Source organism: Salmo salar, chromosome ssa06 (genome assembly GCF_905237065.1).
Source record: "Salmo salar chromosome ssa06, Ssal_v3.1, whole genome shotgun sequence".
NCBI classification, from domain to species: Eukaryota; Metazoa; Chordata; class Actinopteri; order Salmoniformes; family Salmonidae; genus Salmo; species Salmo salar.
In genome coordinates this window covers 52,206,429-52,223,262 of record NC_059447.1, presented here as the reverse complement: position 1 = coordinate 52,223,262, position 16,834 = coordinate 52,206,429, and the positions used below count along the sequence as shown (strand labels likewise).

The 16,834-nt window shown below is 40.9% G+C and overlaps 1 protein-coding gene across 1 annotated transcript in view; it reads right to left on the bottom strand.

The window, feature by feature from the left end:
- LOC106607558 (glutamate receptor ionotropic, kainate 2) overlaps positions 1 to 16,834 on the bottom strand; it is a 235,189-nt gene that overhangs the window by 146,967 nt on the left and 71,388 nt on the right. The window contains exon 6 of the mRNA XM_014204602.2: positions 4,648 to 4,821. Within this exon, the coding sequence (XP_014060077.1) occupies positions 4,648 to 4,821 (174 nt within the window). The remainder of the gene's footprint in view (positions 1 to 4,647; positions 4,822 to 16,834) is intronic.

Sequence of the window (16,834 nt, the reverse complement as noted above, 5' to 3'; positions counted from 1 at the left end):
AGCCAATTCCAACCAATGGTGGAAAAAGTACCCTTCTTTTCCCTTCTTTTCTTCTGAAGATAACTTACAAGAAAATGACTAAAGTAAAAGTAAAAATCACCTAGTAAAATACTACTTGAGTAGTATTAAAATTATTTGGTTGTAAATGTACTTAAGTATCAAAAGTAAAAGTATAAATCATTTAAAATGCCTTATATTAAGCAAACCAGACAACACGATTTTCTTTTTTATTTATTTACAGATAGCCAGGGGCACAGTTTACAAACAAAGCATTTGTTTTTAGTGAGTCTGCCAGATCAGAGGCAGTAAGGATGACCAGGGACGTTCTCTTGATAAGTGCATGAATTAGTCAATTTTCCTGTCCTGCGAAGCATTCAAAGTGTAATGAGTACTTTTGGGTGTCAGGGAAAATGTATGGAGTAAAAAGTACATTATTTTCTTTAGGAATGTAGTGGAGTAAACGTAAAAGTTGTCAAAAATATAGATAGTAAAGTAAAGTACAGATCAGTGGCGACCCGTCATTCAGGCAACCCGTCATTCAGGGCTGTTTTGAGCCCCACATTTTTAGCAATAAAATATATATATATATATATTTGGGGCTTGCCTGTTTGCATGTTATTTTGGCATTATTAATACGTATCACATATCAGTTTGCAAACAATGTAAAAAATATATATATATCATTGAGTTATTAAAGCCAGATACAAACACGGTCTCTTTTTTTGTTTTCTTGCGTGAGGCAGCTCCAAAATGCAGATGTTTTAGCCTAGCTCAGTGCTTTCTGTGGTGGTGGGGCTCTCCAGCAGAAAATATGAGCATTGCGCCGTGATTGGCTCAGTGTTCTGTCACTCATGGGGACACTACGTCATCACCAAGTTGAAGTCCTTAGTAAGGATAGACATCCAAAATTCTAGCCCTTTGGGTCCTGCCATAGAGTTATATTACAAGTGCCCTTCCAAGAAGGCTCAAGGTCATTGGCCACAGATAAAATGACGTCAAATCACGTTATATGTACGGTAGCTTTGATTGGACTGATCACGTCAACATCATACTTTCAATGTCTTAGCTAGCAGTCATCATCATGAATCAAGTCGGCAATCTACTGGCAAATCATTTTTACTACATAATTTTTTACTACATGATTCCATATGTGTTATTTTATTGTTTTGATGTCTTCACTATTATTCCACAATGTAGAAATTTGTAAAATTAAAGAAAAACCTTGGAATGAGTAGCAGTGTCCAAACTTTTGACTGGTACTATAGGTGTTTGTTTTGTCCAGGTGGGAAAGGGCACTGTGGAGTGCAATTGAGATTGCCTCATCTGTGGATCTGTTGGGGCGGTATGCGAACTGGAGTGGGTCTAGGGTTCCAGGTGAAAGCAATGATCACATATTGATGTCCATCGTTAAATCAACTTCAATCAGTGTAGATCATCAACCAGACCCGCTCCATCACAGCAAATCTCTACCAGACCAGGCCTGCCTCAGCACAGCTCTGCCAGACCGGCCCATCACAGCACATCTCTACCAGACCCGGACCATCACAGCACAGAAAACCAGACCAGGCCAGCCTCAGCACAGTTCTACCAGACCTGGCACATCACAGCACAGCTCTAATAGACCAGGCCCACTTCAACTCAGCCCAGCTCTACACAGCACCAACCACTACCCTGTTGAGGGTAGTGCACCACATGATGCAGTCCATACCATGTATCATTCTCATAATCAGCCCTAATATACTGAGAGTTTGGAGCTTCGCCACAGTGCTCTTCATACCACCCTCCTCAATTCTCCCCACATCTTCCCTCCCAGGCTAGTTTTGGTTACCCTGCCTACTCTACTCCCATCCCCATGACAGGCCTCGGACACTCCTGCCCCAAATGGCAGCCCCCAACCCTGCAACAGAAACACCAAGTCCTCCTTTGCACACCCAGAATGGAGCATTGGCAGCCACTCCGGTCCCCTGCAGCAGTTCCACTCCTTTGGCGGGAGCTTCATCCGGGTGGACTGAGCTCCGCCAACACTGCTCTCCCAGTTCCCGCCCCAGCCCCTGTATCCAGCTATTTGAGGGAGGTCTGTCAAATGCTCAGTCTGTTCTGCTTTCATGTTGTTAACCAGGGACCTTGGAAAAGTCTCAGCTGACTCAACAAATAGCTGCAGATGACCATATGCCTGTTAGCTCTGATGGGAATGAGCTGAATATCCCCTCTGACTTTAGGGAGGTTAGGCTAACACACCTAAATGTGCAAAGTATGATTTAAAAAATGGACACAATTGACATTTGGGTACAGGACTCATGTTCTGACCTTCTGTCTCTCTCAGAAACATGGTTAAATTATTATGTCTCTGATAAAGACATCGAAGTACATTGTCATAATGTGACAGATTACAGAAAGGGGGAGGAGTGGCCATATATGTCAAATCTAATTTAATCTTTAAATATTTCCGTTCCCAAGAAATTTGAGCTCCTGATTGTAGAGGTGTCCATAAACCAGAATACACATTTATTTGTTGCTGGGATTTACCGCCCCCCCTGCTGCCATGGTGGATGCTATTGGTACTATAGCTGTTAATGACAAAGCAAAAACAGGTTTTTAGAAATGTTTGTAAATGTATTAATAATAAAAAACATAAATACCTTATGTACATTAGTATTCACACCTTCTGCTATGAGACTCGAAATTGAGCTCAAGTGCATCCTGTTTCCATTGATCATCTTTGAGATGTTTGTACAACTTGATTGGATCCAGCAAAATCCGTCAGTTTAAGCTAGAGATATTCTTTTTTTTTTATGGGCTGCATCTCAATTGACCGCATCTACTTATGTTGGCCTTCCGCATCTACTTTTTAAGGTGACTGATCAACAGCAGTGTTTGTCAGACCATGAGACATCCCAAAAATCTGTCTTCTCACGAAAACGTATGTGAACGGTTTGGCTCTACGACCCCCACAAGAGTCTTGGGACACAAGAGTCTTGGTACAGCCGATCTGCCAACTTCTGTCTGTAGCAGTTTGGGCTACACACTAATATGACCCTTCATTGGAAAGGTAAGACTCTCTCGAACATGTTGGTTGTTTTGCTTTAGGACTACCATGGAACTCACAAGACTCGTCTGAACGTCCCCCGATAACAGTTGAAAAAATGTATGGAAATATATATGGAGACTGTTTAGAGTAAAAAATAAGGGGTTAAATACATGTAAAAAAATAGAACAAAGAATCCAGATCTTTCTTATATCTCTCAGATATAGGACAGACACTTCAGAAAAAACTTTGTTTAGATTTTTTGGGGGACTGTTTGTTGTTCCATGTAGTGAATCTGTTATTCAATGCATTTGTATGGGCTAATAGTGCCCTATTATTTGATATTTCTCTGCTACATGTGGAAATTACCACAATGTTCCCACCCTCAATTGCTAAATATGTATTAGCAGCCTGCTTCAGCCTTCGAGAATGAACCTGAACAATAATTTTTGCTCTAGGATAGGAATTACTCGAAATAGGTGTGGCAACTTTAATCCTTGCATACATGAATAACAGCGTTGTTGTTTAATCTTGTGTATAAGCCTAGGGGAATTGCTTTAGGGTTGGTATGCTTCCTTATGTGGCAATGGGTCTTTCTCTGGCAAGACATCAGAGCAGATTCCTACCCGAATGAATGCAGCTTACTGTGCATTGGATAATACAATTGAAAGGATACTTATAGAGCCTACAGTGTCTTTGCTTTGACTAAGCATGCATACAGTGTTTGACATGCATGTGCTCTGGTTTAGGGGTTGCAGCTTCCATGAAAAACAGAGAACTACAGTTTGGCATGATATCATATTCCGCATTGTGCAACAATAAGCAAGTAGGCAAGATAAGGTTAAGACTAAATTCCAATTCACAAGCATATATTTCAGTTTCTGAGCCTGTGTTATTGCTTTTCTGCTTCTGAATCTCTAAAGATTCACCATGTATTTACTGCCATTCTATACCCAGACAGAGGAAAGTGATACCAAACAGAAAAACACAGGCATACATCTCCCCAGGGGCATCATATCATGCTAGCGAAATTAAGTAATTGGCGGTTTCAGACAAATAAATACAGAGAAAGACCTTGAATGACCATGTTTCTTTTTTTTCACTTTCAAATTACCTCATCGTTGCTGGCTTTTTTGGATGGCACCCCGAAAAAAAAGTAGAGTCCATCATTACCGTCCAATTTGCTCTCTCTCTCCTTACACTGACAGATTGTCATATTTTGGCAGTGTTCCCAGCGGATAGAGGGAGAGAGGAGGCGAGTGAAGGAGTGCAGATAAACGTCCATTATCATCCACATCGTCTCATTAGAGAGCATTTAGACCCAGGAGCTTCAGCCCCAAAGCTCCAGACGGGATTACTGCCCAGCCTTGGTGCCCTCCCAGAGAGCCTCTCACCTGGACTAAAGCCCTGGCTATCCTGTCCTGTTACCCATAAAGTAACTCTTTCCTTACATTTTCATATTTCACATTTCATATAAACTGACCATTCCATACACAATGGCTTTACAAAGTGCTTGTACTAGAAAAATCCCATGAATGTAGCAATATAATTTGATTAAGTATCGTAATAAACATGTTTGTGCATGCACAGCTTAACAGAGCCATAAGCAGTTTCAATCGTACCGTCATGAATCCGTCCAGGAGGCCTGAGTCCGCTTTAGGTGGGGCTTGAAGGCGTTCCATGGACCACTTCTCGATGATCGATGACACCTGAGAGTTTTCAGTGTTTAGGATCCGGAAACCTGTCAGGTTGACTCCGCTGTACCGATACGGCTCCATATCCAAAGCGAAAAGATCCTAAAATAAAAAATAGCCTGATTCATGCTTGATACTTAATTATTATTATTTTATATAAAGTACAAGTCAACAGTTTGGACACACCTACTCATTTCAGGGTTTTTCTTTATTTTAACTATGTTTTATATTATAGAATAAGTCAAAATATATTTTATTTTGAGATTCTTCAAAGTAGCCACCCTTTGCCTTGATGACAGCTTTGCACACTCTTGGCATTCTCTCAACTAGCTTCATGACGTAGTCACCTGGAATATATTTCAATTAACAGGTGTGCCTTGTTAAAAGTTCATTTGTGGAATTTCTTTCCTTCTTAATGCGTTTTAGCCAATCAGTTGTGTTGAGACAAGGTAGGGGTGGTATACAGATATAGCCCTATTTGGTAAAAGACAAAGTCCACATTATGGCAAGAAAAGCTCAAATAAGGAAAAAGAAACAAAAAACCATCATTACATTAAAACATGCATATCAGTCAATGCGGAAGTGTTCAAGAAATGTTTACGTTTCTTCAAGTGCAGTCGCAAAAACCATCAAGCGCTATGATGAAACTGGCTCTCATGCATTCTCTCAACCAGCTTCATGATGAATGCATTACAACAGTCTTGAAGGAGTTCCCACATATACTGAGTACTTGCGGGCTGCTTTTCCTTCACTCTGCGGTCCAACTCATCCCAAACCATCTCAATTGGGTTGAGGTCGGGTGATCGTGGAGGCCAGCTCATCTGATGCAGCACGGCATCACTCTCCTTCTTGGTCAAATAGACCTTACACAGCCTGGAGGTGTGTTTTGGGTCATTGTCCTGTTGAAAAACAAATGATAGTCCCACTAGATGGGATGGCGTATCACTGCAGAATGCTGTGGTAACTATGCTGGTTAAGTGTGCCTTGAATTCCAAATGAATCACAGAAAGTGTCATCAGCAAAGCACCCCCACACCATCACACCCCCCTCCAGGCTTCCTGGTGGGAACCACACATGTGGAGATCATCCGTTCACCTACTCTGCGTCTCACAAAGACATGGCGGTTGGAACTAAAACTCACAGGTCCTCAACTGGCAGCTTCATTATATAGTACCTGCAAGTCACAACATCAACACTGAAGAAGCGACTCCGGGATGCTGGACTTCTAGGCAAAGGTCCTGCGTCCAGTGTCCGTGTTCTTTTGCCCATGTAAATCTTTTATTTTTATTGGCCAGTGTGAGATATGGCTTTTTCTTTGCAACTCATCCCTCATCCAGAGTCGCCTCTTCACTGTTGATGTTGAGACTAGTGTTCTACGGGTACTATTTACTGAAGCTGCCAGTTGAGGACTTGTGTGGCGTCTGTTTCTCAAACTAGATACTCTAATGTACCTGTTCTCTTGCTCAGTTGTGCACCAGGACCTCTCACTCCTCTTTCTATTCTGGTTAGAGCCAGTTTGCGCAGTTCTGTGAAGGGAGTAGTACACAGCGTTGTACGAGATCTTCAGTTTCTTGGCAATTTCTCGCATGGAATAGCCTTCATTTCTCAGAACAAGAATGGACTGAGTTTCAGAAGAAAGTTATTTGTTTCTAGTCATTTTGAGCCTGTAGTTGAACCCACAAATGCTAATGCTCCAGATACTCAACTAGTTTAAAGAAAGCCAGTTTTATTGCTTCTTTAACCTCTCTTGGGTAGGGCGCAGTATTTTCACGTCCGGATGAAAAGCATGCCCAAAGTAAACTTCCTGTTACTCAGGCCCAGAAGCTAGGATATGCATATCATTTGGATAGAAGGTTTGTAGGTTTGGATATAAAACACTCTAAGGTTTCTAAAACTGTTAAAATTAGGTCTGTGAGTGTAACAGAACTGATTTGGCAGGCAAAACCCAGAGGACAAACCATTCCAAAAAAAAATCTATTCAGCCCACCACTGTTTTCAATGGCTGTCACTTTTATTATAAGGTGAAATCCTCCCAGATTGCAGATCCTAGGGCTTCCACTAGATGTCAACAGTCAATAGAAAGAGTTTCATGCTGGTGTTTGGGAAAATGAGCCAGAAATTGTAGTTTTTGTAGGTGGCTCCCATTTTGGCTGTAGTGTTTCCAAGCGCGTGGAAGAGTGCGTTCTTTGGTATTTTTCTCTGGTAAAGACAATAACGATTCTCCGTCTTAAATGTTATCGTTTATTTACGTATTAGGGTACCTAAGGTTTGATTATAAACGTTGTTTGACTTGTTTGGAAAAGTTTATTAGTAATGTTTGGGATTCATTTTGTATGCATTTTGATGGAGGGAAACTGGGTGGATTATTGACTGAAGCGCTCCAGCTAAACTGAGTTTTTATGGATATAAAGAAGGACATTATCGAACAAAAGGACCATTTGTGATGTATCTGCGACCTTTTGGAGTGCCAACAGAAGAAGATCATCAAAGGTCAGGCATTTATTATATTATTATTATATATTTATTATATTGCTATTTCTGACTTTTGTGGCGCACCTCTCTGGTTGTAATATGTTTTTCACGCTTTTGTATGCGGGGCGCTGTCCTCAGATTATCGCATGGTGTGCTTTCACCGTGAAGCCTTTTTGAAATCTGACACAGGGGCTGGATTAACAAGAAGTGAAGTTTTATTTTGATGTATTACACTTGTGATTTTATGAAAGTTAAATATTTATAATTCTGTACTTTGAATTTCGCGCTCTGCAATTTCACCGGATGTTGTCGAGGTGGGTCGCTAGCGGAACACCTGCGCCAGAAAGGTTAAACAATTTAAAGGCAATGCTACCACATACTAATTGAGTGTATGTAAACTTCTCACCCACTGTGAATGTGATGAAAGAAATAAAAGCTGAAATAAATCATTGTCTCTACTATTATTCTGACATTTCATATTCTTAAAATAAGGTGGTGATTCTAACTGACCTAAGACAGGGAATGTTTATTTGGATTAAGTGTCAGGAATTGTGAAAAACTGAGTGTAAATGTGTTTGGCTAAGGTGTATGTGAACTTCCGACTTCAACTATATTCACATTTTTGTATATTCACGCTACCGTCCCACCTGCCCATAAGAAGATAATCAATACAACAGTTTTCAGCTGTGCTAACATAATTGCAAAAGGATTTCTAATGTCAATTAGTCTTTTAAAATGATAAACTTGGATTAGCTAACACAACGTGCCATTGGAACACAGGAGTGATGGGTGCTGATAATGGGCCTTTGTACGCCTATGTAGATATTCCATTAAAAGTCATCCGTTTCCAGCTACAATAGTCATTTACAACATTAACAGTTGTATTACTGATCAATTTTATGTTATTTTAATGGACAAAAAAAATAGTTTTTCTTTCAAAAAGAAGGACGTTTCTAAGTGGCCCCAACCTTTTGAATGGTAGTATACATATTCCAACAAGAAGCCATGGATTAAAATGGCAACATCAACATCGAGCTAAAGGCTAGAGCTGCCGCTTTCAAGGAGCGGGACACTAATCCGGACGCTTATTTGAAATCCCACTATGCCCTCAGACGAACCATCAAACAAGCAAAACGTCAATACAGGATTAAGATTGAATCCTACTACACCGGCTCTGACATCGTGGTATGTGGCAGGGCTTGAAAACTATTACAGACTAAAAATGGAAACCCAGACGTGAGCTGCCCAGTAATGCGAGCCTACCAGATGAGCTAAATGCCTTTTATGCACACTTCGAGGCAAGCAACACTGAAGCATGCATGAGAGCACCAGCTGTTCTGGACGACTGTGTGATAATGCGCTTGGTAGCCGATGTGAGCAAGACCTTTAAACAGGTCAACATTCATAAAGCCACGGGGGCAGACGGATGACCAGGACGTGTTCTCAAAGCATGTACGGACAAACTGGCAAGTGTCTTCACTGACAACCTCTCCCTGACCAAGTCTGTAATACCTAAATGTTTCAAGCATACGACTATAGCCCCTGTTCCCAAGGAAGCGAAGGTAACCTGCCTAAATGATCACCGCCCCATAGCACTCACGTTAGTAGCCATGAAGTGCTTTGAAAGGCAGGTCATGGCCATCATCAACAGCATCCTCCCAGATACCCTAGACCCACTCCAATTCACATACCGCCCCAACAGATCCACAGATGACGCAATCTCAATCGCAATGCACACTGCCCTTTCCCAACTGGACAAATGCAACACTTCTGTGAGAATGCTGTTCATTGACTACAGCTCAGCGTTCAACACCATAGTGCCCACAAAACTCATCACTAAGCTAAGGACCCCAGGTGGTAAGGGTATGCAACCACACGTCTGCCACGCTGACCCTTAACACTGGGGTCCTTCAGGGGTGTGTACTTAGTCCCCTCCTGTACTCCCTGGTCACCCGGGACTGTGTGGCCAAACACGACTCCAACACCATCATTAATTTTGCTGACGACACAACAGTGGTAGGCCTGATCACCGACAACGATGAGACAGCCTATAGAGAGGAGGCCAGAGACCTGGCAGTGTGGTGCCAGGACAACAACCTCTCCCTCATTGTGAGCAAGCAAAGGAGCTGATTGTGGACTACAGGAAAATGTGTACCGTACAGGCCCCCACTGCCTGGTATGGCAACTGCTCAGCATCTGACCGTAAGGCGCTACAGAGGGTAACGCGTACGGCCCAGTACATCACTGGAGCCAAGCTTCCTGCCATCCAGGACCTATATACTAGGCGGTGTCAGAGGAAAGCACAAAACATTTTCAGAGACTCCAGTCACCCAAGTCATAGACTGTTTTCTTTGCTACTGCACGGCAAGTGGTACCAGAACGTCAAGTCTTGGACCAAAAGGCCCCTTAACAGCTTCTACTCCCAAGCCATAAGACTGCTGAACAATTAATCAAATGGCCACTGGACTATTTACATTGACCCCCCCCATTTGTTTTGTACACTGTTGCTACTCGCTGTTTATTATCTATGCATAGTCACTTCACCCCTACCTACAACTTACCTGTACCCCCACACACTGACTCGGTACCGGTACCCCTGTATGTAGCCTCGTTAATATTATTTTATTGTGTTACTTTTTATTGTTTTTTACTTTTGTTTCTTTGGTAAATATTTTCTTAACTCTCTCTTGAACTGCATTGTTGGTTAAGGGCTTGTAAGTAAGCATTTCACGGTAAGGTTGTATTCGGTGCATGTGACAAATAAAGTTTCCTTTGATTTGCTTTGAAGAAACTTTCAAAGTTCTTGACATTTTCCAGATTGACTGACCATCATGTCTTAAAGTAATCATCGAGTGTCATTTCTCCTTGCTTATTTGAGCTGTTCCATAATTTTGACTTGGTCTTTTACGATATAGGGCTATCTTCTGTATACTACCCCTGCCTTATGACAACACAACTGATCGGCTGAAATGCATTAAGAAGGAAAGAAATTCCACAACTTAACATTTAACAAGGCACACCTGTTAATTGAAATGCATTCCAGGTGACTACCTCGTGAAGCTGGTTGAGAGAATGCCAAGAGTGTCCAAAGCTTTCATCAAGGCAAAGGGTAGCTACTTTGAAGAATCTCAAATTTAAAATATATTTTGATTTCTTAAACACCTTTTTGGTTACTACAAGATTCCATATTTGTTATTTCATAGTTTTGATGTCTTCACTAATATTCAACAATGTAGGACCCTGCAATGAGTAGGAGTGTCCAAACTTTTGACTGGTACTGTATATATAATATTTTTATTCCAGTCCAAATAGTTACTTATACATATGAACAACAACTTACAGTCGCACACAAACAAAGACTATATCTCATCTGCCCACACCCGCACGCTCACACCCCCATCAAGATTCCAAACAGGAAGCGCCCTCTCTGACCATTTCTTGGCCTTCTTGATCATCTCTATCCAAAACAGGGATCTCTGCTGTAACGTGACATTTTCTAACACTCCCATAGGCTCTCAGAAGGCGCCAGAACGTTGAATGATGACTTTGCAGGCCATGGCTGAAAAACAGTAGCGCATTTGGATAGTGGTCGATCTGAGAACAATGAGACTGGCGCACGCGTGCACGAGAAGAGTCCATTTTACTTTCTCTGTCTTTGAACGAAAACAACGACTCCCGCTCGGAATATTATCGCTTTTTTACGAGAAAAATCACATAAAAATGGATTTTAAACAGCGTTTGACATACTTCGAAGTACGGTAATGGAATATTTTGAAATTTTTTGTCACGAAACGCGCCGGGCTCGTCACCCTTCGTTTCCATTCGGATAGTGTCTTGAACGCACAACAAAACGCCGCTATTTGGATATAACTATGGATTATTTGGAACCAAAACAACATTGGGTGATGAAGTAGAAGTCCTGGGAGTGCATTCTGACGAAGAACAGCAAAGGTAATCCAATTTTTCTTATAGTAAATCTGAGTTTGGTGAGTACCAAACTTAGTGGGTGTCAAAATAGCTAGCCATGATGGCCAGGCTATCTACTCAGAATATTGCAAAATGTGCTTTCACCGAAAAGCTATTTTAAAATCGGACACCGCGATTGCATAAAGGAGTTCTGTATCTATAATTCTTAAAATAATTGTTATTTTTTTTGTGAACGTTTATCGTGAGTCATTTAGTAAATTCACCGGAAGTGTTCGGTGGGAATGCTAGTTCTGAACGTCACATGCTAATGTAAAAAGCTGTTTTTTGATATAAATATGAACTTGATTGAACAAAACATGCATGTATTGTATAACATAATGTCCTAGGAGTGTCATCTGATGAAGATCCTCAAAGGTTAGTGCTGCATTTAGCTGTGGTTTTGTTTTTTGTGACATTATAGCTTGAAAAATGGGTGTCTGATTATTTCTGGCTGGGTACTCTGCTGACAATCTAATGTTTTGCTTTCGCTGTAAAGCCTTTTTGAAATCGGACAGTGTGGTTAGATAAAGGAGAGTCTTGTCTTTAAAATGGTGTAAAATAGTCATATGTTTGAAAAATGGAAGTTTTCGGATTTTCGAGGACTTTGTATTTTGCGCCACGCCCATCATTGGATATTGGAGCAGGTGTTCCGCTAGCGGAACATCTAGATGTAAAAGGTTAAGATCTGATATTCTGCACAGAGCAAGGTGACACGGTAGGCCAACGTCATAGGCCTAGCGTCAACCAATCACATTTCTCAAATCCTTTCAGGATAAATTCAAGATACATTTGGAGAGGACAGTTGGGATTAACTACTTACAAAAAGCATGCTTCTGACGAAGAGCTACACAAGTTAGTAAACAGCTATATTAGACTAAAAGATATAAGGTAATGATGTCATACTTGAGTCTCTCCATGCTCATTAGTTGCTCATTGAACATAATATGTGCAGGTACTTCACTCAATCCCATTTTAAGTCTCCCTTCCTCACAGTTTAACATTCAATGAGAGCTGAGACCAACCAGAAAAGTTTCCTTGGCCAAATATTCCCAGATTTTCACACGTGGGCTCTCCTTTCTGTATCACCAAATTTTGCACGAGGCAGAAGAGTAAACTACGTGTGGCTCAATTAGCTCGTTCGGTGCTGCAGGAGCAGGGGTGTGTTACTGACGGAGCGCACGCGCCACTTCTCACGGTGCTCATTTAGTAAAGTAAGATCAAAGCTGAATCAATGTCTTGAAAGATCACATAATATTTCATTTGTATTCTACATAACATAACCAAATATAATAGCATAGTATAACACTACTTACTCCACCTATGCCTTTAGTGTTCCATGTGGACCAATTTATCATTTCTGAAAAGCTATCCAAGGATTGTTCCAGTGATATTGATATTGATTCTTGTAGAATACGTTTCATTTTCTTCCATATCCTTATAGCTTTCTTAACTATGAAGTTGTTAATGTTCTTAGCTTTATCCTTTGAAAATAGACACATAAAAATAATATGTACCCATTGTTCCTCTTTAGTGCATTTAACTATATGTCATAAGTAAAAGCCTTGGGTAGCGAATTATTAAAATTCCAATTCTGGAAGGTTAAAACCACCCTCAGACTTAGGAAGATGCAAGACTTCCCTTTTTATTCGCCCAGATATATTTGTTTATTTTTTAAACTAGGCAAGACAGTTAAGAACAAATTCTTATTTTACAATGAAGGCCTACCCTGGATGACTCTGGGCCAATTGTGCACCACCAAATGTGATACAGCCTGGATTTGAACCAGGGACTGTAGTGACACTGAGATGCACTGCTTTAGACCGCTGCGCCACTAGTGATACTGATTGAAGTCTTATGACCGAGTATACATTTTTAAAGAAGGTCCCGAGCTAGCAATGAGGAATTGGCCCAAAAGCGTCCCTCTTCCGGGGGGGGGGCGGAACTGATTGAATCGGCCCGGAATCGGGTGTCGGACTCGGCCCGGAAACAAAATGAATGACTACCCAGAATCGGCCCAAGTACATCAGGCCGTTTCCGTCTACCGGAATTCAATCTTTCCAGAATCCCCCCATAAGCGACCCGATGCAAATTTAAATAAATGTATACAAAATTACCCGATATAGTAATTTTAAATATTACTATTATACATTTTATACATACAAATTTTACCCATCCACAAACAAACATTTTGTGTCAGAGGAAACACCATACACCTGGTGACCGTGTTAGCGTGCATGTACCTGGCCTGCCACAGGAGTCGCTACAGTGCGAAGGGACAAGGACATCCCAGCCGGCCAAACCCTCCCCTAACTCAGACAACGCTGGGCCAATTGGGCGTCGCCTCATGGATCTCCCGGGCACGGGTCTCGAACCAGCATCTGTAGCAACGCAATTTGCACTGCGATGCAGTGTCTATGACCAAAGTATCAAAATACTAAAATACCACACAAAACTCTTAAAGAATTTAATTTAAATGTTAATTGTATTGTTTGATCACAGAAACAATGACAAAATATGAAAAAATGCATTATTAAATGTTATTTATATAGCAGCCTGTGTAATCATCTGCCAGAGAGTAGCCCCAATTGGCCCGAGCCCCAAGTAATACATTTGGGCCAGATAACTATCACCAGAATCGGTCCGAGCCCCAAGTAATACATTTATGCCAGATAACTCACACCTGAATCGGCCCGAGCTCAATCCCTGCATCCTAGCCATAAGTAATACTGCTGAAGGCGGCCCAGACTCGGGCTACATGACGCCAGCCAAGTCTGACTCTTAGCCGAGTTCCCCAACTCTCAGCCGGAATCGGCCCAGATCTACTGTGATAGCTGGGTCTTCAGGGGGGTAATTGGTATTACCAAAAATAAATACAAAAACTTTGGGAGCTATGCCATTCTAAAGAAGTTTATTCTACCTGTAATATTCATGGGAAGATTATTCCATTTAATTAGATCTGCTTTCATATTGTTGAGTAATGGAATAAAATTATCATTATATATTTGTGTTTTTCATATTTTTTGTGTTCCCCTTAAAGGGTATCTGTAGATGATGAGTTATTATTTTTCTTTTTCCTATTGCCATTATAATTATATATTTTTTTCACGTAAATTGTATATCCTGAGATTTTGAGTATTCTGAAAATATTTTGAGCAAAGTGGGCATTGAGTTTTCAAAATTGGTCAGGTATATCAAGAGATCGTCTGCAAATAAGTTTAGTTAATATTCATGTTTACCAAAACTGATACATGTTACATTTGGGTCCTGTCTAATTCTTTCTTCAAGCAGTTTAATTGCCAGTGTGAACAATAGGGGGGAGAGGGGACATCCCTATCTTATGGCCCTTTCTACAGCAATTTCGTCAGATAATGTACAGTATTATTCGTGTATATTTTTGCTTTGGGACATTTATACAATATCTGTATTACATTTATTATTTCAGCTGGAAAGTTGAACTCTTCCAAAGTTTTGAAAAGAAAAGGCAATTCAAGACGTTCTAAAGCCGTTTCGGCATCAACAGCCATTATTGATGAATCTACATCTTGTTTTTTTTTGCGTATTGTATTCAACTGAAACATGTTCTTGTATTTGTTTGTGTCTATTTTTAACAAAGCCTGTTTGATTGACATGTATCAAGTCTGGTAAGACTTTTGCCATTCTATTGCTTATACGCTTTGTTATTTTTTTATTGTCACATTTTATTTAGGGTATGGGTCTATGATCAGCAGGGGACTCTCCAGATGTTCCTGGTTTTAAAATAACTGAAAAAAAAACAGTTTGATACATGGAGCTATGAAGTACTGAATTGAGTGACATGCATGTTGTCATTGGCGTAAATCGGGGGGCTACTTGTCACAAAATGTTAAATAGAATTCTATGGAAAAGCCACCTATTCCTGGTGTTTTTCTCCATGCGAATGTTTTAACAGTCTCTAATAATAGCAACGAGAGGCAGTACATTAGGAAGTATTTTCAGGAGGCATTTCATATTGTTGCAGAGACAGTGGCCTTGATCAAGCCAACATTTTCAAGGTTACCAGGCAGGGCCTTGGTGTGTTGCCATCTATCATGTTGGAAGCGAAAGGACATCGCAGTAGTCAAACGAGCCACATGTCTGGCTTATGACCAGGTAGATGTCTATAGGTTGTATTTGTGTACAGTGTGTGTGTGCATGTGCGTGTACACATGCGTGTGCGAGGGAGCATAATAGACAATGTTTGCAGCACTCCTGTAAGGGCAACACACCCTGGATAGCAGTTGTATTGCAGCATTGGCCAGCACTACCGCCACCTCCTTGCCAAACTGGCCTATGTTCTTGGAACAGGCAGGAACCCAGACTAACAAGTAACAGCATGCCTCTGAAACAGCACTATAATCTCAGCTCTATTTACAGTTTGCCCATAACAACAGATTTAAATTCAGCCTTTCTCTACCCTTGTCCTAACCTTAACCATAATGATCCAAATAGGACAACAGGCCCAGTTGTTGTCAGGGCCATATTGAACCGAAAAGATAATAGCCTCATACTGTCTGAGCTATTATCTGAGCTCTCAGTCTCTCGTTCTCTCTCTTGTCACAAGAATTTTCATCCCAATGTTATTAACTCAAAACTCACTATATGCTTTGACCAATTCCCCGGGGGTTGTAAGGCCCCGGTTAATAGAAGAATTCGACAAAGTCCCAGAAGTCTGCAAAAGGTTAGTTCTTTATTCAAAGAGCTCTGCCAATCATAAAAACACATAGCCTTTTATACCTTACATTTGGTCATACCATATGTCATACCCCTTACAAATGCCCCTCCTCTTCTTTAACACTGTCAATGCTTATTTACAAGTCTTCTTCAACACATACATTGCTTATCATATCCTGCCCCATGTTACATAATCTACTGCAAGCCTAAAGGTTTCTCCCCTCCCTAGGTGGGGAAATCTACTTCCTGTTATCAGTTTCACAGTGGTCACAAGTTGTCTACCACAAGCTGTCTGTTAACAGTTCCTCTTTTTCTTAACTTGTCCTATGCACACACATTAGTGAATTATACATTTATACATTTTCAGGGTGGAATCATTTAGTCAAAACCTTGAACCTATAAATTCCATTATCACTCTCCATCCAGGAGAGACAGGCTTTTCATCCAGTGAGAACAGCAGGACTCTTTGGTGGATCAAAGGAACTTTGGAGAACTTCAATCTCCACCATGAATCAGAATAGACGAACATATCAAGTGGCTTTAGTTTCCCTGATAAAAACTTTTAGAGGTTTTTGGACAACAGATTGGGGGTGGGTAGAGAATGGCTAAACATTGTTTAACCTCTTGACGGTCGCCTAGGATAGGGGGCGCTACTGCGATTTTTGAAAAACATTCGTGCCCATTTTAAACGGCCTCCTACTCAAACTTAGAAGCTAGGATATGCATATAATTAATACTTGTGGATAGAAAACACCCTAAAGTTTCTAAAACTGTTTGAATGGTGTCTGTGAGTGTAACAGAACTCATATGGCAGTCAAAACCCCGAGACAGATCGTAACAGGATGTGGAATTCTGAATTGCGGACTCAACTTCATCACTTTGCCTATAAGTCACACCGTGAGCTATGGTTCATTGAGCACTTCCTATTGCTTCCACTAGATGTCCCCAGTCTTTACAAAGTGGTTTGAGCCTTCTACTGTGAAAACTG